Source organism: Crinia signifera, chromosome 2 (assembly GCF_055691185.1).
Source record: "Crinia signifera chromosome 2, ASM5569118v1, whole genome shotgun sequence".
Classification (NCBI taxonomy): domain Eukaryota; kingdom Metazoa; phylum Chordata; class Amphibia; order Anura; family Myobatrachidae; genus Crinia; species Crinia signifera.
Window position 1 is genome coordinate 390668495 of NC_139218.1, and position 25459 is coordinate 390693953.

The 25459-nt window shown below is 48.0% G+C and overlaps 1 protein-coding gene across 6 annotated transcripts in view; it reads left to right on the forward strand.

The window, feature by feature from the left end:
- Positions 1–885: 885 nt before the first annotated feature.
- Positions 886–25459, forward strand: part of LOC146058213 (uncharacterized) — an 88025-nt gene continuing 63451 nt past the window's right edge. For 4 of the 6 annotated variants that reach the window (XM_083170350.1, XM_083170349.1, XM_083170348.1 and 1 more), the window contains exons 1-11: positions 886–1024; positions 4535–4677; positions 4908–5084; positions 5313–5424; positions 5816–5916; positions 6032–6104; positions 7641–7741; positions 7903–7972; positions 8317–8417; positions 8583–8652; positions 12483–12557. In XM_083170350.1, coding sequence (XP_083026476.1) covers positions 4558–4677; positions 4908–5084; positions 5313–5424; positions 5816–5916; positions 6032–6104; positions 7641–7741; positions 7903–7972; positions 8317–8417; positions 8583–8652; positions 12483–12557 — 1000 coding nt within the window. In that variant the 5' untranslated portion in view covers positions 886–1024; positions 4535–4557. Of the gene's footprint in view, positions 1025–4534; positions 4678–4907; positions 5085–5312; positions 5425–5815; positions 5917–6031; positions 6105–7640; positions 7742–7902; positions 7973–8316; positions 8418–8582; positions 8653–12482; positions 12558–18922; positions 21859–23793; positions 24666–25459 lie in introns of those variants that run through there. The other 2 variants (XM_083170352.1, XM_083170351.1) reach the window with 2 other exon arrangements.

Sequence of the window (25459 nt, forward strand, 5' to 3'; positions counted from 1 at the left end):
CCTCCCAACAGTCCCGATTTTATCGGGACAGTCCCGATTGTCAGGGCCTGTCCCACCCGCGGGCGGCAGTGTCCCGCGGTGTGGGGGGGGCTGTTGGGAGTCCCCCCTGTCAGCTGCTAAGCAGTGGGGAATAAACGATGTGCGCATGCGCACAGTGTCTATTCCCGCAGCCAGGGGACTGGGGGCATGGCTAGAGGCTCACAGAGCCTCTGGGTCATGCCTCCATAGCGGCAAAATGGGGGCGTGGCCTTGCGAAAGAGCTGCGAGTATAGGCCACGCCCCCAAATTAGGGCCCCCCCCGCGCATGAGCATCGTCCCGCCTGCAGAACTTCAAAAGTTGGGAGGTATGTAATGTGGTCACCCGTCGATGGCAGCATAATATCTGAAGAATGACCATTGATGTTTTTTACTATCGATGGTCATCTATTTTTCCTTTTCTGTAATCGTAGCTTCATGGGTTGAGGGCGGAGCTATTCTCCTTTGGGAGAATAAAAAAGCTATTTGGTTATGCTGTGCCATCTAATTTTTTTTGGGGGGGGGGGCAAGTTGAGAGGTTAGGTAAAGTGTCTGTGACTTACAATTAGCTCTCTGTAAAAAACTGCCCCAGTAATGTTAATGAGTAAGTAGTTAGTAAGTGGCTAGTCTGGTTATTTCCCCCGCCAGCTGTGCTGCTCTGGGCAGCAGAGAACAATGGAAACATAAGACAAATAAGATATAAACCTCTTCGCCTGACAGTGGCGGCCATTTTGTTGGCTACCTTTGCTATTAGCACCCTTTAGTTTTCAGAAAGATGGCCGCCGCCCCATGCGTCCTGCAGACATAAGTTACCAGTTCTGTAACAATAATTATACACTTCGTGGGAATTGTAGTTTTATGCCGCCTTCTTGTGGACCGGGAAGGACTACAGCTCCCATGAGCCCTTGCGGCGCTCTGGCGTACAGAGGAAGTGGAACTAGGTGTTACTGTGCGGAGTGTCGCGTAGTGATTGTCCGTCAGCCGAGGACACTTCCTGCTGCAGGGTGAGGTACTGTATGAGCTGATGTTATTATTATCATGCAGGTGGTACACAGTGCAGGGGGGATTCACAGTGCAACAACCCCGTCCTGTGTCACATGGCAGCTGGCTGGGGCCAGGGTTATACATAGTCAGCTGTTATATAGTGCAGTCCCCCCACTCCAAACACTTCTATATGACCATATGGGACCGGGTTATACACTTCTGGGTGGTATATAGTGTGCCACCCCATCACATGGCAACTGGGGGGTTACATTATTAGTGCCCTCCGCCGACTCCACACACACCCGTATGTCATGGTTGCCTACCTGACCCTCTCCTTCAGAGAGACAATGCTCTGCTCCTGCGCTTCCCTGGTAATGTAGGATTGCCAGCACCTGTGGTGACACCTTTCTTATCAATCACCCAGCTCCCCACAGGTGCTGGCAATCATACATTACCAGGGAAGTCCAGGAACAGAGCATTGTGTCAGGTAGGCAACCCTGCCATATGTCATGAACACAGGGGGCAGGCAGGGTTATATATTCTGGGTGTCATCTAGTGCCAGTACCCTGAGGAGGGGGAGGGAGGGATCTGTGTAGCATTTTCCCAGTTGAGGACAACGGAATGTTATCAACACGGGCCATTATTGTGGCATATTTTATATAGGGGCATTATTACAGTATGGCATGTTTTCTATAGGGGCATTATTACAGTGTGGCATATCTATTGACAATACAGCATACCTCCAAACATGACCCTCTCAGGAAGGACACAATGCTCTGTTTCTGGACGTCCCTCTTAATTTTTGATTGCAATCACCTTTATAAAAAAAAAAAAAAAAAAAAAAGGTTAATTGATAGGAAATGCATTTCAACATCCCTAAATTAAGAAGGAAGTACAGGAAAAGAGTATTCTGTCCCTCCTGGAGAGGGTCATGTTGGGAGGTATGAAGTGTGGCATATTATCTGTTGGGGCATTACAGTGTGGTATATTGTCTACTATGGATATTACATTGTGACATTTATTGGCAATACAGTGTGGCCTATTATCTACAGGGGGTATTACATACAATGTGGCCTATTATCTATTACGGATATTACAGTGTGGCCTATTATCTATTAGGGGCATAACAGTGTGGTGGCATTTTATCTACAAGGGGCACTACAGTGTGACATATTATCTATGGAGGGCATTACAGTGGCATATTTATTGATAATACAGTGTGGCATATTATTTACAAGGGGAATTGCAGTGTAGCATATTATCTACAGGGGGCATTACAGTGTGGCATATTATCTACTGTGGCAATACAGTGTGGCATATCTATTAGGGGTATTATAGTGTGGCATATTATCAGGGCTATTAGTGTCACATTTTTATTGGTATTACAGTGTGGCATATTATTTACAGGGGGCTTTGCAGTGTGGCATCTTATCTACAGGGGGTATTACAGTGTAGCATATTATCTATTGGAATTACACGTGGCAATCTCTATAAGGGGCATTACAGTTTGCCATATTATCTATTGGCAAGTGTGGCCTAATTATCTACTGGGGGGCATTGCAGTGTGGACCAATCATCAACTGGGGCATTGCAGTGTGGCCTAATTATCTGCTGGGGGCATTACAGTGTGGCCCAATTATCTACTGGGGGCATTACAGTGTGGCCCAATTATCTACTGGGGGCATTATAGTGTGGCCCAATTATCTACTGGGGGCATTATAGTGTGGCCCAATTATCTACTGGGGGCATTTCAGTGTGGCCCAATTATCTACTGGGGGGGCATTATTGTTCTGCACCTCATTGGAGTGAGCAACAACATTTTCAATGTGAAATTCTAAAGATGTTTATATTCTGGATATCACTGTCTGTGCTTTTAGAATAAGGGATACTCAGCACAGAACCGGCACCTAATTATTGATAGAATAGCAGTGAGAGGATATTTGTTGAGCTCTGTCCAAGGGTATTTTGTTAGTACTTATTGCTCCAATTGAAATGTTTGGTCTATGTGGTTCAGCAGCCGCTGCTGTGTCTGGATGGGATTGATCTGCTGACAGTTGGATGAGGCATTCTGTGTTCCTGCTGTGCAGTCCACAAGAGCTGCTGTCCCTGTTCTATCCAGCCCACCAGAGCTGCTGTCCCTGTTCTATCCAGCCCACCAGAGCTGCTGTCCCTGTGCTATCCAGCCCAAGACTACAGCTTTCGTTTTCGAAAGCAGAGGACAGTAGCCCGGCCACAGACAGTACCACCCGACAGGCAGCGAGAGTGGGGGGTTGGGCTCCCTGACGGTATGGTCTTGCTAAAACATGACCGACCCCGCCAATGTGTCAAGAAGTATTTCACAGGGACTTTGCTTTATAGAAAGCATTGTCCCTGTAGAAATTGTTAGTAAATAGTGTGATCAATTAATAAAGGATTATTCTCGTTGCGATATTTACCTCAGCAGAAAAATGTGATGACCATTAAACCATCATTTCCTTTATTTGTGTGTGTGTGTGTGTGTGTGTGTGTAGTTACACTTTCCTTAATATATTATTCCCTGAAATAATTGTAAACATTAAAAAATAATGAAACCTAAAGCGACTAAGTTTATAATATATTATTTATTTTTGATTACTTGCTGTTAAAGTCCCTGCCACCGATCCCTATTTTTCACATTTGCAACAAAAAAAATGTGCACTCACTTCAAAAGCGTTTGAAACTATTTTAAGAAAAGTCACCTAAAAAGTAAAAGTTTGTGCCGCTTGGGGCACGGGTTAGGGGGTGTCCTATTGATTTTTCGGACCTTCGATTTTAAGGGACACCCTAGAGTTTGACGACAGGCAGTGAGTGTTTTTTACAGTTTCTGCCCGCGTGTGGCCAGGCTGCCTTTGTCCATGCCAGCCACTTTCCCCTCGCTGCCGGCTAGGGATGCCAATCACGGGGCATTTTTTAAGTCTCGGCAATCGGGATTGAAAAATGCTTACCGAGCGCCTAAACGTTGGGATGATGAATTAGGCCCTAAATTTGATGTCCAGTTGTGGTGGTTATTCTGATGCAATTGGCACCCCACGCGTTCGCGACTACTGAAGCGCGTAGGCTTTAATGTGCGAGTGTGGGGAGGCGGGCCGGTGAATTTCCCTGTGGGAACACCCAGCATCTTATGTGAGTTCCCGTGGTAATTCCCTGATGATGTGGGGGGCGGTCAGCAGATGTTACCTGTCCGCCCTGTTCTCGCACAGGGTGACCGCAGATCTGAGACACCATAGAGGTGCCTTTAGATTTCAGCTTATTACAAAGTGAAATGGCTGAAGTGGAAGAGCTGATGGTGCGGTGATGTTAGAGGAGGGTATAAGAGGCCTCCGTGCTTCTGTTACACCCAGGTGCTGCTGGGAAATCCCATAATCCCCCACATTACAGATGGCGTATAGTGCAGTAAGTGACTGACACTGATGTCTTCTGTCCCCGGAGTAGATGAGCGATGCGACTTCCTCTATGTGGCAGAGACTATGGCAGCAAATTACCTATATGGAGCTGACATTGTATTCCCTTCCCTCAGGAGACGTCACCTGAAGACCAACCATGGAGGTCCTGGTCCTGGAACATATCCGGCACTCGCTACTGACTGACAGGAACAAAGACCTGATCATAGACAAGCTGCTGAGCCTCACCATGGAGATTATCAGTCTGCTGACCAGAGAGGTGAGAGGCGCTGAGCAGTGGCCGCCAGGAATTGTGGGTAGGAGCAGGCAGATGCCCCCTGTGTGTGTCTCCTGCCTCTTATGGTTACAGCCATATATACAGCGCAGCCTTGTTACACAGAGATGGTGCAGAGCTGCTATCCCGCCTATATACAGCTGGGATTACTGTATGTGGGGAGATTACTGTATTATATACATAGGGCGGTGTCTTACATATTGGTGCTCTCATAGGATTTCATTGTTGTGAGAAAGTCGGGGGACCAGGTGACAGACATCAGCAGCCGTCCTGTGCCAGACAGAAGCAACCGCACCCAGAGCCCAAACACAGAGGCTCCGCCTCATACACCAAGAGAGGAGAGGAACCGTATCCGGGCACCTACTGAGGTACATCACAGAGAGGCAGAAGAGGTGAGCGCTCTTATATAATAAGTGATATAAGGGATTGGATTGGTCACTGATTTATGTTGTGCTGTAGTGTAACAATACTGATATCACTGGACCCCTGGTGATTGGTCAGGGCACACTCCATAATTGATCCCTGACCCATTATCTCACATAGTGCCCTGCAGGGGAATGTATTACACAGTACTGCTAGGTGTGGGGGTAAGTCATGTAACCAGCTCTTCTATGCTGCAGGTGCCTGGGAAGTGTAAGGATATGGAGGTCTCGTTCTCTGTGACAGAGTGGGACTATTCAGGCGGACACAAGGACAATGTTATGGACCCTCCGCAGCTGCCTGACTCAGTGGGTAAGAGGACGTCTGTCAGGGGGTGTGTCTGTATCCTGCACCATCCAGTCACTTCTCTCCGCCCCTCTCCCAGGTGATTGGCTGTTACTGATCGCTGCAGATCAGTAATTGGCCTCTATCACTTTGCATGTGGGTCCGAAGCGACTGCCATTTCCAGCCGACATCTGACCCCCATCTATCGGATGTTGGGGCTGGTGGAAGGTTGGATGACACATTCTTCCCCCAGTGTCACTGGTCATGATGACCCTCGGGAGGTGACATCCCACCCAGATACACGTAACGGTGCAGGGCTGTTACTCCCGACACCTAGTGACAGGTCCTGTGCAGTGATATGTGCTGCTGTTATTACTAAGCATTGCTATATGGCTGTCATTGTCTGTTCTCCCCGCAGGTGAGTGTAGCTCTAGAAGCCCCCCAGGACGATGTGAGACCCCTCTGTATTCCCGGCATCATATAAAGGAAGAGGACTGTATTCTCATAGAGGATGATCAGGTAGCGGGACTGGATACATTATCTCTTCTGTATTATGTTACTGTCATATCCTTATCCTGTGTATCCTTCTGGTATAGACGCTCAGTGTAATAATATCTCTGTCCTTGTATGACAGGATGAGCCGGGACACAGGATGTATCACCAGCAGTGTAAGGAAGAGGAGCCGATCCCTGATCCCAGCAGCTCAGGTGAGACGGCAGCGGGATTGGGTCACATGACTGATACATTGCATTACACATTGGATAAGTAAAGGAAAATTGCATTTACTGTGGCACCTATGGCAGCATTGCATTATTATGTTACTGATTAGTGTATCATTAGCTGCTGCCAGTGTTACAGGTGGTGACGGTCGTGTGTGCTAGGAAGGGGAAATAGGTTCTGTGCAGCGCCTCATACTGCTGGTGCCCGTTGCTCCTGCTGACCCGTGCACTCCCACAGTGGTGGGCAGCCTTTCTGAATGAGACAGCACACCGGAGCTATGGATATAGGGAGCTGTGGTAAGCTACGCTCTGCACCCGGTCACTGGGCTGGCACACCTAAGAGCACAGGGGGCAGGTGATGGGTGACCTCAGTCATCTTCCTCACTCAGCTCTGGCAGGAGACATTGTATCGCTGCAGCCTAATTCCTGTCAGTGTATGTAGTATCAGTGCTGGGCCTGAGGAGGGGAGGAGCCTAATTCATGTCAGTGTGTGTAGTATCAGTGCTGGGCCTGAGGTGGGGAGGAGCTAAAAATCCCGCAGACCCCTGTGAGACCCCTCTGTACTCTCCGGGCTGTACATAGAATAACTATACCTACTGTAATGTAATGCTCTGTACCCATTCCCCGCAGGTGGGCGCAGCGCTAGAAATCCCGCAGACCCCTCTGTACTCTGGGCTGTATATAGAATAACTATACCTACTGTAATGTAATGCTCTGTACCCATTCCCCGCAAGTGGGCGCAGCGCTAGAAATCCTGCAGACCCCTGTGAGACCCCTCTGTACTCTCCGGGCTGTATATAGAATAACTATACCTACTGTAATGTAATGCTCTGTAGCCATTCCCCGCAGGTGGGCGCAGCGCTAGAAAACCCGTAGACCCCTATGAGACCCCTCTGTACTCTCCGGGCTGTACATAGAATAACTATACCTACTGTAATGTAATGCTCTGTACCCATTCCCCGCAGGTGGGCGCAGCGCTAGTAATCCCGCAGACCCCTCTGTACTCTCCGAGCTGTATATAGAATAACTATACTTACTGTAATGTAATGCTCTGTACCCATTCCCCGCAGGTGGGTGCAGCGCTAGAAATCCCGCAGACCCCTCTGTACTCTCCGAGCTGTATATAGAATAACTATACTTACTGTAATGTAATGCTCTGTACCCATTCCCCGCAGGTGGGCGCAGCGCTAGAAATCCCGTAGACCCCTATGAGACCCCTCTGTACTCTCCGGGCTGTACATAGAATAACTATACCTACTGTAATGTAATGCTCTGTACCCATTCCCCGCAGGTGGGCGCAGCGCTAGTAATCCCGCAGACCCCTGTGAGACCCCTCTGTACTCTCCGGGCTGTATATAGAATACCTATACCTACTGTAATGTAATGCTCTGTACCCATTCCCCGCAGGTGGGCGCAGCGCTAGAAATCCCGCAGACCCCTGTGAGACCCCTCTGTACTCTCCGGGCTGTATATAGAATAACTATACCTACTGTAATGTAATGCTCTGTACCCATTCCCCCGCAGGTGGGCGCAGCACTAGAAATCCCGCAGACCCCTGTGAGACCCCTCTGTACTCTCCGGGCTGTATAGAGGAAGAGAACAGGACAGTGACACAGGAATATCAGGTAGAGGAACCTGCTCTGACCTCTCCTCCTTGTACATCCGCTTCTCACAGTGCAGGATATTGTGTTATTCCCATGTCCCCGCCCTGTGTGTGAGTCCTATAGAGATGTCCCGTGTAACGTGTGGGTGGGACACGTATGTGACACATGTCCTTGTATGACAGGCTGAGCCGGGACCCGTGATCTATCACCAGCAGTGTAAGGAAGAGGCCGTTCCTGCTGAGATCAGCCCAGGTGAGAGACGCAGACGCTCTGGGGGTACAGTGTTGCTGTATGGGGGGGATATGTATATTACTGGGAATGTGGGGTATATTTTACATTACGTATATGGTCATCCCTGACCGTTCCCTGGTCCCATCACAGTAAGTATAACAGTCTGTGTTTCCCGGTCGGTGGTGACTGCGGTGCTGCAGGAGAACGGACCATTAGCCGGGAGTCGGGATACGGTGGTTTTTATTTGCATGACTTTGGTTCTATGTTACTCTGCCATATCCGTCACTATAATGTGTTTTTGGCAGATGAGTTCTTCTTTTGCATTACCATTTTTACAGATACATGTGTGTGCCCCTTCCCCACAGGTGGGTGTAATCCTACACATCCCGCAGACCCATATGAGACCCCGCTCTATACTCCGGGGTGTATGGGAGAAGAGAACAGGATGATCAGCCAGGATTATCAGGTAGAGGAACCCGGTCTGACCTCTCCCAGCTCTGCTTCCTCACATGTCTCACAGTGCAGGATATTGTGTTATTCCTGTGTCCTCGTCCTTTGTGTGTCTCCTATAGAGATGTCCTGTGTAACGTGTGGGTGGGACACGTATGTGACACATGCTTTTTTATGACAGGCTGTACCAGAAGATGGGATGTTTTACCAACACTGTAAAGAAGAGGACATCCCTGCTGAGATCACATCAGGTGAGAGAGTTTGACTTAAAGACAATATTTTATATATCAGGATATAACTTTGACTGAGAACTGCTGTACTTCCTCCGATATATCTGGTTGACATCTTCATCACCACGGTGACAAGTCATTATCAAAAATAAAATTGTTGTAAAGTAATCCTGCCTCCATACTTCCATATACACCAGGGAAGAAAGGAGGAGTAAGTGTGTGAGAGAGGCCAATGCTAGCTGCGGATAACACGTATGTCCGGGTATTCCTCCTGTCACATATGATTGTAATTATTACTACACACAGACACCGGCCCCTTCTGTCTCTGCACACGTGTGTCTATATGTAACACTGGCTGCGGCTAACACGTAGGTCCGGGTATTCCTCCTGTCACATATGATTGTAATTACTACTACACACAGACACCGGCCCCTTCTGTCTCTGCACACATGTGTCTATGTGTAACACTGGCTGCGGGTAACACCTATGTCCGGATATTCCTCCTGTCACATATGATTGTAATTACTACTACACACAGACACCGGCCCCTTCTGTCTCTGCACACGTGTGTCTATGTGTAACACTGGCTGCGGATAACACGTATGTCCGGGTATTCCTCCTGTCACATATGATAGTAATTACTACTACACACAGACTCCGTCCCCTTCTGTCTCTGCACACGTGTGTCTATATGTAACACTGGCTGCGGCTAACACGTATGTCTGGATATTCCTCCTGTCACATATGATAGTAATTACTACTACACACAGACACCACCCCCTTCTGTCTCTGCACACGTGTGTCTATGTGTAACACTGGCTGCGGGTAACACGTATGTCCGGATATTCCTCCTGTCACATATGATAGTAATTACTACTACACACAGACTCCGTCCCCTTCTGTCTCTGCACACGTGTGTCTATATGTAACACTGGCTGCGGCTAACACGTATGTCTGGATATTCCTCCTGTCACATATGATAGTAATTACTACTACACACAGACTCCGTCCCCTTCTGTCTCTGCACACGTGTGTCTATATGTAACACTGGCTGCGGCTAACACGTATGTCTGGATATTCCTCCTGTCACATATGATAGTAATTACTACTACACACAGACACCGGCCCCTTCTGTCTCTGCACACGTGTGTCTATGTGTAACACTGGCTGCGGGTAACACGTATGTCCGGGTATTCCTCCTGTCACATATGATTGTAATTACTACTACACACAGACACCGGCCCTTTCTGTCTCTGCACACGTGTGTCTATGTAACACTGGCTGCGGGTAACACGTATGTCCGGGTATTCCTCCTGTCACATATGATTGTAATTACTACTACACACAGACACCGCCCCCTTCTGTCTCTGCACAAGTGTGTCTATGTGTAACACTGGCTGCGGGTAACACGTATGTCCGGATATTCCTCCTGTCACATATGATAGTAATTACTACTACACACAGGCACCGGCCCCTTCTGTCTCTGCACACGTGTGTCTATGTGTAACACTGGCTGCGGGTAACACGTATGTCCGGATATTCCTCCTGTCACATATGATAGTAATTACTACTACACACAGGCACCGGCCCCTTCTGTCTCTGCACACGTGTGTCTATGTGTAACACTGGCTGCGGGTAACACGTATGTCCGGGTATTCCTCCTGTCACATATGATTGTAATTACTACTACACACAGACACCGCCCCCTTCTGTCTCTGCACACGTGTGTCTATGTGTAACACTGGCTGCGGGTAACACGTATGTCCGGATATTCCTCCTGTCACATATGATAGTAATTACTACTACACACAGGCACCGGCCCCTTCTGTCTCTGCACACGTGTGTCTATGTGTAACACTGGCTGCGGGTAACACGTATGTCTGGATATTCCTCCTGTCACATATGATAGTAATTACTACTACACACAGACACCGGCCCCTTCTGTCTCTGCACACGTGTGTCTATGTGTAACACTGGCTGCGGGTAACACGTATGTCCGGGTATTCCTCCTGTCACATATGATAGTAATTACTACTACACACAGGCACCGGCCCCTTCTGTCTCTGCACACGTGTGTCTATGTGTAACACTGGCTGCGGGTAACACGTATGTCCGGATATTCCTCCTGTCACATATGATAGTAATTACTACTACACACAGACACCGGCCCCTTCTGTCTCTGCACACGTGTGTCTATGTGTAACACTGGCTGCGGGTAACACGTATGTCCGGATATTCCTCCTGTCACATATGATAGTAATTACTACTACACACAGACACCGGCCCCTTCTGTCTCTGCACACGTGTGTCTATGTGTAACACTGGCTGCGGGTAACACGTATGTCCGGGTATTCCTCCTGTCACATATGATAGTAATTACTACTACACACAGACACCGGCCCCTTCTGTCTCTGCACACGTGTGTCTATGTGTAACACTGGCTGCGGGTAACACGTATGTCCGGGTATTCCTCCTGTCACATATGATTGTAATTACTACTACACACAGACACCGCCCCCTTCTGTCTCTGCACACGTGTGTCTATGTGTAACACTGGCTGCGGGTAACACGTATGTCCGGATATTCCTCCTGTCACATATGATAGTAATTACTACTACACACAGGCACCGGCCCCTTCTGTCTCTGCACACGTGTGTCTATGTGTAACACTGGCTGCGGGTAACACGTATGTCCGGATATTCCTCCTGTCACATATGATAGTAATTACTACTACACACAGACACCGGCCCCTTCTGTCTCTGCACACGTGTGTCTATGTGTAACACTGGCTGCGGGTAACACGTATGTCCGGATATTCCTCCTGTCACATATGATAGTAATTACTACTACACACAGACACCGGCCCCTTCTGTCTCTGCACACGTGTGTCTATGTGTAACACTGGCTGCGGGTAACACGTATGTCCGGATATTCCTCCTGTCACATATGATAGTAATTACTACTACACACAGACACCGGCCCCTTCTGTCTCTGCACACATGTGTCTATGTGTAACACTGGCTGCGGGTAACACGTATGTCCGGATATTCCTCCTGTCACATATGATAGTAATTACTACTACACACAGACACCGGCCCCTTCTGTCTCTGCACACGTGTGTCTATGTGTAACACTGGCTGCGGGTAACACGTATGTCCGGATATTCCTCCTGTCACATATGATAGTAATTACTACTACACGCAGACACCGGCCCCTTCTGTCTCTGCACACGTGTGTCTATGTGTAACACTGGCTGCGGGTAACACGTATGTCCGGATATTCCTCCTGTCACATATGATAGTAATTACTACTACACACAGACACCAGCCCCTTCTGTCTCTGCACACGTGTGTCTTTGTGTAACACTGGCTGCGGGTAACACGTATGTCCGGGTATTCCTCCTGTCACATATGATAGTAATTACTACTACACACAGACACCGGCCCCTTCTGTCTCTGCACACGTGTGTCTATGTGTAACACTGGCTGCGGGTAACACGTATGTCCGGATATTCCTCCTGTCACATGATAGTAATTACTACTACACACAGACACCGGCCCCTTCTGTCTCTGCACACGTGTGTCTATATGTAACACTGGCTGCGGGTAACACGTATGTCCGGATATTCCTCCGGTCACATATGATAGTAATTACTACTACACACAAACACCGGCACCTTCTGTCTCTGCACACGTGTGTCTATGTGTAACACTGGCTGCGGGTAACACGTATGTCCAGATATTCCTCCTGTCACATATGATAGTAATTACTACTACACACAGACACCGGCCCCTTCTGTCTCTGCACACGTGTGTCTATGTGTAACACTGGCTGCTTATTGTCATACACAGGAGCTGAGGCCGGTGTGGAGCTGGATGCTGGTGACCATCGGGAGCTGCAGGAATTCCTCCCAGAATCCAGTGCAGGTCAGTGCTGCTCGCTTTCCTATCATGTGACTTATACCAGACTGCCCTATATCACATTGCCGGATAGAACGGGAGGCCATAGACTGTGCCCGGCGGCTGTTCTGGGTGTGAGCCGGTTCTATGGCTGCTCTGTAATATGTTTGGGGAATAGATGTGTGACCGTCGGCTATGAGAGGGATCGGACTGTTCCTCTGGTCAGATATATAATGATGGGAGGCCGTGGTTCCGGCTGTAGGCGGCAGTATGTGAGGAGCAGGGACTGATACAGATGGCTATAGGTGACCTCACAGCAGAGGCTCTCACACTTCTACACAGCATCACTCAACTCGCCGCTACCCCTAGGTTGGTTCTCCAGGTCATCCCTATGATGGCACCCCTATAGAGAATGTCATGTCCATCCTGTATAGGAATTCCTCACCATCCCCTTGGCAGGAAGCAGCGTGTTGGGGTTTTCATTAGGACATGTAATGATCTGCACCCTTATTGCAGGTTGTGGGGGTTGGTTCTCCTAATGGCTGTGCTGGGGAGCAGACCTAAGGGCTTCAGTAGCAGCATACGGTACTGTAGGCAAAACATCCTCCCTATGTGATAGCAGTGTTGTGGGGATCAGTGTGATAGTGTGGAACGGGAAGTGTCTTTCCATGGAAGTTCTGGTGATGAGTAAAAGAGTAGAGTAACATAGATTGTACATGAAGGTTGCTGTGTGTCCCCTCTCGCCTGTGTTGTATGCCGAGGTTACCGGCCCACAGTGGGAAGTTGCTGAATCCTCGCTCTCATCATCTCACACATTGATTATTGCAATAGTCTCCTTATTGGCCGTCCCCATTACAGACTCTCACCACTACAGTCCATCATGAATGCAGCTGCGAGGCTAATCTTCCTAGCCAGACGTTCATCGTCTGCTAAGCTACACTGTCAGTCACTTCACTGGTTACCTGTATTCTACCGCATTCAATACAAAATCCTTTTACTCACACACAAAGCCATAAACCAAACTACACCAACGTACATCTCTTCTCAAAATATCATCCAACACGACCTCTACGCTCCTCCCAAGATCTGCGTCTCTCATCCACACTCATTACTCGCTCCCATTCCCGACTGCAGGACTTTCTACGGGCTGCACCCACTCTGTGTAATGCCCTCCCAAGCACAATAAGACTCTCCTCCAGTCTCCAAACCTATAAGCGTTCCCTGAAGACTCATCTCTTCAGGCAAGCTTATCAAATTCCAGAAGCAGTCATAGAACCTTGCATTCTGGTGGAAACGATGCAATAAAGAATACAGTATCTATCCTTATGTATCAATGCCTATTTCCCTATAGATTGTAAGCTTGCGAGCAGGGCCCTCCTACCTTTTGACTGTCTGTAAATACCCTGTTTGTTGTATCACTGTCTCCTTATGGAATATGCTGTGCTATATAAGAAACGGTTAATAAATAAAATAAATAATGTGCCATCAGGGTATGGAACCTTGACTCCCAGCATCCACTTTCACACCTCCATCTCTGGCTCTCCAGCGGTTTCTATCAGTGGTCTCAGGAACATCCGCCCTCTCCTACTGGATCCAGAGCAGCTCTATGGTTACAGACATGGGAATATAAGGTTACTTTCAGACTTCTGCGTCACATTCCAAAGATGATTATGGAAGTAACGTTCCCCACCACAGTGACCCTAGATGGGGTGTGAAAATCATTTGGGACTTACAGCACAAAATTACAGCACTGGCAGACATGGACAAGGTGTATGTACCTTGCTGCAGCATGCGGGCGGCCAGACACAGAGGTTTGGTGCGGCTGTAGGCAGCGGTGAGGAGATGATGGGAACAGTGAGAGGGAAGGTAACGGAGGGGGGGGGGGGAGAGATGAAGCGATTTGTTCACTGAACATTTATGTATCACTGGATAGTTGTGAAAGAAGGATGTAAAGTACTTGTCATTCATACAGTGGATTTTCAATTGAAGAAGAACTATACATGCCAACTAACAGAGGTCTAAAGGGGCCTACACACATGCGGATATTAAGGCATTTTCTAAGCGACTTTGCTTGGTTTGGCAAAGTCGATTAGCAAATGGCCCTACATTGGTGTATGTGTGTGTGTAGGGGCTATAGCAACAGCAATGCGCGTCGCTGGCCGAGATTGATGGACTGTGTCCATCAATCTCAATTGTCGCCAGTATCCTCCACCGGAGAACACTGGCGCTGTCAGCTCGCACAGTACACAGCGCTGACAGCTTGCGCTGTGTTTGGGCTGTCAGCTCTGTGTGCTGAGCGACAGCGCGGCAGCACAGCTGACCTAGCAGCCCTACACACAATGCTATGTGTGTAGGACCTATTAGGCTTGTTCAGTGGAAAATGACCCCTGATGCCTATATTACCCATCACCAAGTGATATGACCTCTATTCCTGAGGGCATGACAGCCTGGTGATGCCCTGTTTGCCACATACCTGTGTAGTCGGACTGACGGTAGAGGGGAAGGTTGGGCTATGAACATAATATTAGGACAAGAGAGTATGCTGTAGGTGTGGCTTACGCTGGATATCTCCCCCTTGTGGCTAATGAAATAGTGACCGCATGGGCAGGGAAAGGCTGGTTACCAACAAGCTCCTGGGTTGGGTGTTGCTGTGTTGCCCAGATGCCCCCATCTTAATTACCCGGTACAGTGTTGGTAATATTTAGCCTCGTACAGGGATTCAGCAATTCCTGGCACATACAGTCTGTGAATCAACGTTGTGGCTCATGCGATGCTGTGCCGGCGGAGAATGTACAACTGAATGACCCGCAGGGAAAGCATCTGCAGGACACTGGCGCAGTATGAACACATCACACACAAAAGCTGTTATTGCAGCATCGCCAAACCTCTACATTGTGTACATAGAACATATGGAGACCGGGACTCCTTCACCTTGGAGAAGCACAACTCCAACCCGGCCTGAGTGTTTTAATCACTATTGGTCTCTTGTATCCACAGACTGCATATTGATAGGCACTGATAGGAAGTCCTACAGATTTATACAATGTGTCATTTTTAAGGATGAGTTCGGGGTGCAGGCCCCCCCCCCCCCTACTTGGTGGCTGATTTGGGGTGGCACACTATAAGATTTAATTTAACACTTTCAAATATATATATATATATATATATATATATATATATATATTTTTTTTTTTTACCAATACAACGCATTTTTCTTATTTTAATGAATAATGAATACCTATCACCTAGGGTTGCCAATCCAAGAGCATTTTTTCAATCCAGGAATTCGGGATTGAAAAATGCCCAATCCCGGGATAGGCTTCCCTAATTAAAAAACCCGCCCCGCATATTTATTTACATGTGCGGTGCAGCTGGGAGGGTAGTCGGCCGATTACTGATGCCAGGAGGCGGGCGGGTGAGTGAGCGGCCAGGAGCCGGGTGGGCGATCATGTCAGCAGCTGCGCGCTCAGGACGGGTTTGTGCAGCTGCTTGGCCTGTGCAGCGTGACCTCTGGCCTCATCACGCTGCGCAGAGCCATACTGCCGGGGAAGGGAGAAGCCGCTCAGTGTCTGAGCGCATGCTCAGACGCTGCCCGACATTAGACTGCACATCCCTGGACTGAAATCCCGGCGTTTTAGGGACCAAATCCCGGGATCCCGCCGATACCGAGATTGGCCACCCTACTCTCACCTATGTAACATTTTTCTTTCTAAAACCTTAGCAAAGTGGTTCCCAACCATGGTACTCAAGGACCCCCAACAGTACGTGTTTTCAGGTCTCCTCACAAAATCACAAGTTAAATTAGCTGCACCAGTGATTTTTCTTATAATGTTTTAGTGAGTATGATTACACTACACACTCGCCGTGTGACCTGGAAAACAGGGTCTTTGAGAAGATGGTATGGAAACCCACTACCTTCGCCTCTCATTAGTGTTCTGCCATGGGGTAGATGGCACGCACACACTTAGTAGTAAGGATCCACCAGACATGAGGTCACCTGATGGCTGGTTGGTTAGCCTGTGTACCCACCAGACACGTCACCTGGACGCTGGTTGGTGAGCCTGTGTATCCACCAGACCTATCACCTCAATGCTGGTTTGTGAGCCTGTGTATCCACCAGACATGAGATTACCTGGATATTGGTTTTTGAGCCTGTGTATCCACCAGACATGAGATTACCTGGATATTGGTTTTTGAGCCTGTGTATCCACCAGACATGAAATTACCTGGACGTTGGTTTTTGAGCCTGTGGATCCACCAGAAATGGGCTCACCTGGATGCTGGTTGGTGAGCCTGTGTATCCACCAGACATGAGATTACCTGGGCGTTGGTTGGTGAGCCTGTGGATCCACCAGAAATGGGCTCACCTGGATGCTGGTTGGTGAGCCTGTGTATCCACCAGACATGAGATTACCTGGATATTGGTTTTTGAGCCTGTGTATCCACCAGACATGAGGTCACCTGGATGTTGGTTGGTGAGCCTGTGTATCTACCAGACATGAGGTCACCTGGACGCTGGTTAGTGAGCCTGTGGATCCACCAGACATGAGGTCACCTGGACGCTGGTTGGCAGCCTGTGGAACCACCAGACAAATCATCTCGATGCTGGTTGATGAGCCTATGTATCCACCAGACATGAGGTCACCAGGATGCTGGTTGACGAGTCTGGGATGAGCGTGTGACACACAGGAGCGGGCTGCTCTACTGTGATGAGAAAGGACACATCTGTACAGAACATTTCAGAGTTTTACATTTTCCACCCTGTAGCGGTCAGCCAACATCCTGTCCCTTCAGCCATCTTTGTGATGCACATCCACGGCTTCTTCTTTTGTCTCTGAGACTCTTCCATCCTCTCTGGAGGTTAACAGCACTCCCCAGCTGCGCCTTGTCATACCTGCGGCGCTAACCTAAGTGTTCTGTCATTCGCTGTCTCATCTGGCATCCCGCTTTTGCCATTGCGGCATTCTGTATCCACAACTTGGCTGGGCACTCCATGTCCCTGTGGGCGCACCATGCCGCCATTCCCCGCCAGTTGTCTTCATGTACAGTGCCATGACACTTCCTGGTCAGCTCCATTGCAAGAACCAGTCAGGAGACTGATCCCGGTCAGAGAACTAATACAGCCAATCAGCACAGAGAAGAAGGTATAAAGCCCAATTCCAGGCATTGATAGTTGTCAGTGCTTTGTTGTTTTATCAGCCTGTAGAGAGCTCCGGCCTTACTTTGCTCCTTCCAACTACAGCACTTTCTGACTTCCAGATAGCTGGCTAACCTGCTCTGCTGGCATTCCCAGCTATCCAGCTAACCTACTCTGCTGGCATTCCCAGCTATCCAGCTAACCTACTCTGCTGGCATTCCCAGCTATCCGGCTAACCTACTCTGCTGGCATTCCCAGCTATCCAGCTAACCTACTCTGCTGGCATTCCCAGCTATCCAGCTAACCTACTCTGCTGGCATTCCCAGCTATCCGGCTAACCTACTCTGCTGGCATTCCCAGCTATCCAGCTAACCTACTCTGCTGGCATTCCCAGCTATCCGGCTAACCTACTCTGCTGGCATTCCCAGCTATCCAGCTAACCTACTCTGCTGGCATTCCCAGCTATCCGGCTAACCTACTCTGCTGGCATTCCCAGCTATCCAGCTAACCTACTCTGCTGGCATTCCCAGCTATCCAGCTAACCTACTCTGCTGGCATTCCCAGCTATCCAGCTAACCTACTCTGCTGGCATTCCCAGCTATCCAGCTAACCTACTCTGCTGGCATTCCCAGCTATCCAGCTAACCTACTCTGCTGGCATCCCCAGCTTCCAACTATCTGGTTATCCTGTTCTGCTGGCATACCCAGCTTCCAGCTATCCGGCTAACCTGCTCTGCTGGCATACCCAGCTATTCGGCTAACCTGCTCTGCTGGTAATTCCTGCTACCATCTATCTGGCTATCATGCACTGCTGGAATATCCAGCTATCCTGCAATGCTGGCATCCCCAGCTACCAGCTATCCTGCACTACTGGTATCCCCAGCTCCTGGCTATCTTGCACTCCTGGTATCCCCAGCTATTCAGCTCACCCTACACTGCTGGTATTCCCAGCATCTGCCTCATCACCACCTACGCCATAGACTTCATCACCTGTCAAGTCTTTATGAGCAAGTCTTATATTAAACCTACTAACTTCTGTCCTCACAATTGCGCACTGACAGCTCATCCTAGTCCGGGTTCACAACTAGCCCTAGCCGTGACACACCCAATACAATAAGCCCTATTCCTGATACAGAGTAAGTTCTGTATCTATAGATGTGATGCTATAAGCTGATGTACATGTCTACTTACACATGATCACGCAACCCATCCGCTGATGTACAGAGGATTTATCTTAGTACTTTTGTCCCCAACAGGTCCGCACGCCTCCTCACACTATCCTGAGATGATGCATCAGTGCTCGGAGTGTCAGCAATGTTTCCCTGATCATTCAGCCCTCGCCACCCATCAACAAACGCATAGCGCCAGTAATCTGTATAGGTGCTCGGTCTGTGGGGTGCGTTTCATCTCCAAACTGGCTCATACCATCCACCAACGATGTCACACCGAGGACAACCGGTTTCACTGCTCTTTCTGTTGGAAATCCTTTAATATGAAGTCACATTTCCTAGCGCATAAGAAGTCTCACCCCGGAAAGAGGCCATATTCATGCACTGAGTGCGGCAAATGTTTTCCACGCAAATCAGCTCTCATCATGCATCAGCGGGTTCACACTGGCGAGAAACCATTTGAGTGCTCGGAATGCGGCAAATGTTTTGGCCAGAAATGTAGCCTGGAGAAGCATCAGCGCATCCACACCGGGGAGAGACCGTTTTCGTGCCTGGAGTGCGGAAGATGTTTTTCAAACAGATCCAACCTTATCACGCATCAGCGTACTCACACCGGGGAGAGGCCGTTTCCGTGCCTTGAGTGCGGGAGATGTTTTTCGAAGAGATCCAGCCTGGTCACGCATCAGCGCACTCACACTGAATAGAGGCTGCTTGCGTGTTCCAAGTAGGACTGCTGCTTTTCTACTGACTTTGTGGTGACATAAGAAGGATCACACCGATCTAGTTGAATAAACTCCCCGTCACATACATAACAAGGCTTGTAAATGAGCTACAGACAGACTTCTTTTTTTCTGCTAAATGCATGACTTGGAATTTCCCAAGGGGTTGTGTTAGTTTTTCCTAAAAATGTGAATTCAGGATGCAATAGAGACCTCACTTTTTTTTTTAATCTTTAGTTATGTGTGAAGGTGTTCAGAACTGTCTCTGGGTTCCACAGTTTCTAATGGCAGTCTAGATAACAATGGTTCATCCTCCCCCTAGAAATTCCCTTTTCAAAAAGTGCACATGGAAGGTACAACATGCGCATCTGATAAGTATAAACCATCTCAGGACAGCTAGAAGAATCAAGTCCTCTTGCTGAGCGGAGAACCGTTTATTCAATGTAGATAAAATGCTGCAAAGTAAAGGTGCCCACACACTGTAAGATTTATTAAACTATATGGCCGTTTCTGACCGATCGGAGCGACCAATCGTTTCATAATTTACTGTGTGTGGGCATGATTACTATCAAATGTGGGTGTCCACGGGTCATTCATCGAGCCTGCTGATCCCTTCAGCGGGCGGAAAGAGGAACGACCGATCATGGAGGATTTGGCCACATCATTCCATGTTTAGGCACGATAGACGGTGTCAATGACCCAGCATCGGCATCTCCCACTCCCCCTGATGATCCGCCTCCTGGCAGCAGCATCATCTCCTGATGAGTCACTTGGATAGATAGTGTCCAATTCAATTTCCAGCCTATTTCATTTACTCTTTCGTTCTGTCTATTGGCATGTTCTGCATTTCAAGGAAAATTGCATTGATATTGGATTGGACACGATGTCAAGAATGCTTTTAAAAAATAAGTGTTTATTCGTTTTTTATTAAGCAATACAATAAAAAGTGAACGAACGGTAGAGAAATCTTAATCAAATCCGTATTTGGTGTGACATTGTAGTCAAACAGTATCCGTTCTTCTAGGTACACTTGCACACAATTTTTGAAGAAACTCTGCATGGAGGTTGTTCCAAACATCTTAGAGAACTTACCACAGCGGATGTAGCTTGCTCAAATTCTTCCGTCTCTTAATGTAATCCCAGACAGTCTCAGTGATGTTAAGATCAAGGCTGTGTGCAGGCCATATCATGTCCTCACTTCCAGGACTCCTTGTCCTTCTTTACACTGAAGATAGTTTTTAATAATATTGTCTGTATTTGGCTAAATTTGGAGTCAATCATATGCGTCCCTGGTGGTATTGCATGATCGACAATATAATCCTGACTTATTCCCAACTCAATTTGCTAAAAAAACAGCCCAAACTTGCAAGGAACGTCCTCCATGCTTCACTGCCTTTTGTTACAGCCAAATATAAAAAATGTTGACAGTCCAGACCACCTGCTGCCATTTTATTGCATACCATTTTCTATGTTTTTGTGGACACATGAGTCAGTTGAGCATTGTTTCCATGACGAATGTATAGCTTTTTGGCCACAATTCTTCCATAAAGACCACCTCTGGCCAGAATTCTCCAAACAGGAAATGGGCTGTATGTCTTCTGATTTTGAAGGAAAGTAAGCATCTGATGGACTGTTTCCTTGGCTAAGCACTGCACCTACGTTCCTCGATGTTGCCTGTTTCTGTGTGCTTCTTCAGAAGTGCATGGACAGCACATCTTGAGAACTCAGTCTGCTTTAAAATGTTTGCCTTTACTTCAAAGATCGCTTGATTACCTGTATTTGCAAATGCAGACTAACACAAGAAACCTAAAATTGATTGGCTTATACCTCAGCAATAATTTTAAATCAAATCAAAATGGAAACCCAAAAGGGACAGTCATCAGCCATGATAACCCATTCATAGTTACCTCCAGCCACGTTCCACGTGCTTGCCTTCCTCAACTGCCTAGCCCCTCCTTCTCTATCTGCAATAATTCTACCTTCCTTCAATTTTATTATTTCATTACTCATGTGTATCAATTTTTATAGGTTACCTCATGGCTTTGGGGTCTACGCATGTCTACCCCTGTTATCTAGTTGTGTCAACAAAATGTTTCAGACTTGCTGGTGGCTCTGGTCACTGTACCTTCAATATGACATTCCTAATCTTCTAAAGCTAAAAACAACTTGTATAGAACTTTTAGATATTCCAATGCTTTCGCCATTTTAACATCATTTCTGCTTAGTCATGGTCAAACAAAATGGAATCTGCATAAGACCAACACCTGCAAATAGGGGCAAAGGTTAGGCCTTACACGCACTCTTGGCAAGGGGCCTGTCCAACAAGCAATGTCTTCTGTCTTCAAGTTGACATGGCAATGCTTCGGACACGGTGCTTGGCAACCCCGGCACACTATTATAATCTAACTATGTCCTGGATGCTGGTTGGCGACCCTGTGTATCCACGAGACATGAGGTCACCTCAATGCTGGTTGGTGAGCCTGTGTATCCACCAGACATAAGATTACCTGGACGTTGGTTTTTGAGCCTGTGTATCCACCAGACACGTCACCTGGACGCTGGTTGGCGAGTCTGTGGATCCACCAGACATGGGGTCACCTGGACGCTGGTTGGTGAGCCTGTGGATCCACCAGACATGAGGTCACCTGGACGCTGGTTGGCAAGCCTGTGGATACATCAGACATGAGGTCATCTGGACGCTGGTTGGCGAGCCTGTGTATCCACCAGACAATACCTCTCGATGCTGGTTTGTGAGCTTATATGTCCACCAGACATGAGGTCACCTGGACGCTGGTTGATGAGCCTGGGTTGGGCGTGTCACACAAGAGCTGGCGGCTCTACTGTGATGAGAAAGGACACATCTGTACAAAACATTTCAGAGTTTTACATTTTCCACCCTGTAGCTGTCAGCCAACATCCTATCCCTTCAGGCACTTTTGTGATGCACATCCACGGCTTCTCCTTTTGTCTCTGAGACTCTTCCATCCTCCCCAGCTGCGCCATCACTTCCATCACTCCCCAGCTGCGCCTTGTCATACCTGCGGCGCTGACCTAAGTGCTGTCTGTCATCCGCTGTCTCATCTGGCATCCTGCTTTTGCCATTGCGGCATTCTGTATCCACAACCTGGCCGGGCACTCCATGTCCCTGTGGGCGCACCATGCCACCATTCCCCGCCAGTTCTCTTCATGTACAGTGCCATGACACTTCCTGGTCAGCTCCCTTGCAAGAACCAGTCAGGAGCCCGATCTCAGTCAGAGAACTATTCCATAAGCACAGAGAAGGAGGTATAAAGCCCAACTCCAGGCATTGATAGTTTTCGGTGCTTTCGGTGCTTTGTTGTTTTATCAGCCTGTAGAGGGCTCCAGCCTTACTCTGCTCCTTCCAACTACAGCCCTTCCTGACTTCCAGATATCTGGCTAACCTGCTCTGCTGGCATTCCCAGCTATCCGGCTAACCTGCTCTGCTGGCATCCCCAGCTTCCAACTATCCGCTAACCTGCTCTGCTGGCATCCCCAGCTAACCTGCTATGCTGGTATCCACAGCTTCAAGCTATCCGGCTACCGTGCTCTGCTGGCATCCCCAGCTAACCTGCTATGCTGGTATCCACAGCTTCAAGCTATCCGGCTACCGTGCTCTGCTGGCATCCCCAGCTAACCTGCTCTGATGTTAATTCCAGCTACCAGTTATCTGGCTATCCTGCACTGCTGGAATCTCCAGCTAACCTGCTCTGCTGACATCCCCAGCTATCCGGCTAACCTGCTATGCTGGTAATTCCAGCTACCATCTATCTGGCTATCATGCACTGCTGGTATCCCCAGCTTCCAGCTATTTCTGCTCACCCTGAACTACTATTATCCCAGCTCCTGGCTATTTTGCACTGCTGGTATCCTCAGCTATTCAGCTCACCCTGCACAGCTGGTAACCCCAGCATCTGCCTCATCACCACCTACGCCATAGACTTCATCACCTGTCAAGTGTTTATGAGCAAGTCTTATATTAAACCTACTAACTTCTGTCCTCACAATTCCAGCCCACTGACAGCTCGTCCTAGTCCGGGTTCACAACTAGCCCTAGCCATGACACACCCAATACAATAAGCCCTATTCCTGATTCAGAGTAAGTTCTGTATCTATAGATGTGATGCTAGAAGCTGATGTACATATGTCTACTTACACATGATGACGCAACCCATCCGCTGATGCACAGAGGGTTTATCTCAGTACTTTTGTCCCCAACAGGTCCGCACGCCTCCTCACACTATCCTGAGATGACGCATCAGTGCTCGGAGTGTCAGCAATGTTTCCCTAATTATTCAGCCCTCGTCACACATCAGCAAACGCATAGCGCCAGTAATCTGTATAGGTGCTCGGTCTGTGGGGTGCGTTTCATCTCCAAACTGGCTCATACCATCCACCAACGATGTCACACCGAGGACAACCGGTTTCACTGCTCTTTCTGTTGGAAATCCTTTAATATGAAGTCACATTTCCTAGCGCATAAGAAGTCTCACCCCGAAAAGAGGCCATATTCATGCACTGAGTGCGGCAAATGTTTTCCACGCAAATCAGCTCTCATCATGCATCAGCGGGTTCACACTGGCGAGAAACCATTTGAGTGCTCGGAATGCGGCAAATGTTTTGGCCAGAAATGTAACCTGGAGAAGCATCAGCGCATCCACACCGGGGAGAGACCGTTTCCGTGCCTGGAGTGCGGAAGATGTTTTTCAAACAGATCCAACCTTATCACGCATAAGCTTACTCACACCGGGGAGAGGCCGTTTCCGTGCCTTGAGTGCGGGAGATGTTTTTCGAAGAGATCCAGCCTGGTCACGCATCAGCGCACTCACACTGAATAGAGGCTGCTTGTGTGTTCCAAGTAGGACTGCTGCTTTTCTACTGACTTTGTGGTGACATAAGAATGATCACACCGATCTAGTTGAATAAACTCCCCGTCACATACATAACAAGGCTTGTAAATGAGCTACAGACAGACTTCTTTTTTCTGCTAAATGCATGACTTGGAATTTCCCAAGGGGTTGTGTTAGTTAGTGTTTCCTAAAAATGTGAATTCAGGATGCAATAGAGACCTCACTTTCTTTTTTTTTTTTTTTTATCTTTAGTTATGTGTGAAGGTGTTCAGAACTGTCTCTGGGTTCCACAGTTTCTAATGGCAGTCTAGATAACAATGGTTCATCCTCCCACTAGAAATTCCCTTTTCAAAAAGTGCACATGGAAGGTACAACATCTGATAAGTATAAACCATCTCAGGACAGCTAGAAGAATCAAGTCCTCTTGCTGAGCGGAGAACCGTTTATTCAATGTAGATAAAATGCTGCAAAGTAAAGGTGCCCACACACACTGTAAGATTTATTAAACTATATGGCCGTTTCTGACCGATCGGAGCGACCAATCGTTTCATAATTTACTGTGTGTGGGCATGATTACTATCAAATGTGGGTGTCCACGGGTCATTCATCGAGCCTGCTGATCCCTTCAGCAGGCGGAAAGAGGAACGACCGATCATGGAGGATTTGGCCACATCATTCCATGTTTAGGCACGATAGACGGTGTCAATGACCCAGCATCGGCATCTCCCACTCCCCCTGATGATCCGCCTCCTGGCAGCAGCATCATCTCCCGATGAGTCACATGGATAGATAGTGTCCAATTCAATTTCCAGCCTATTTCATTTACTCTTTCGTTCTGTCTATTGGCATGTTCTGCATTTCAAGGAAAATTGCATTGATATTGGATTGGACACGATGTCAAGAATGCTTTTAAAAAATAAGTGTTTATTCGTTTTTTTATTAAGCAATACAATAAAAAGTGAACGAACGGTAGAGAAATCTTAATCAAATCCGTATTTGGTGTGACATTGTAGTCAACAGTATCCGTTCTTCTAGGT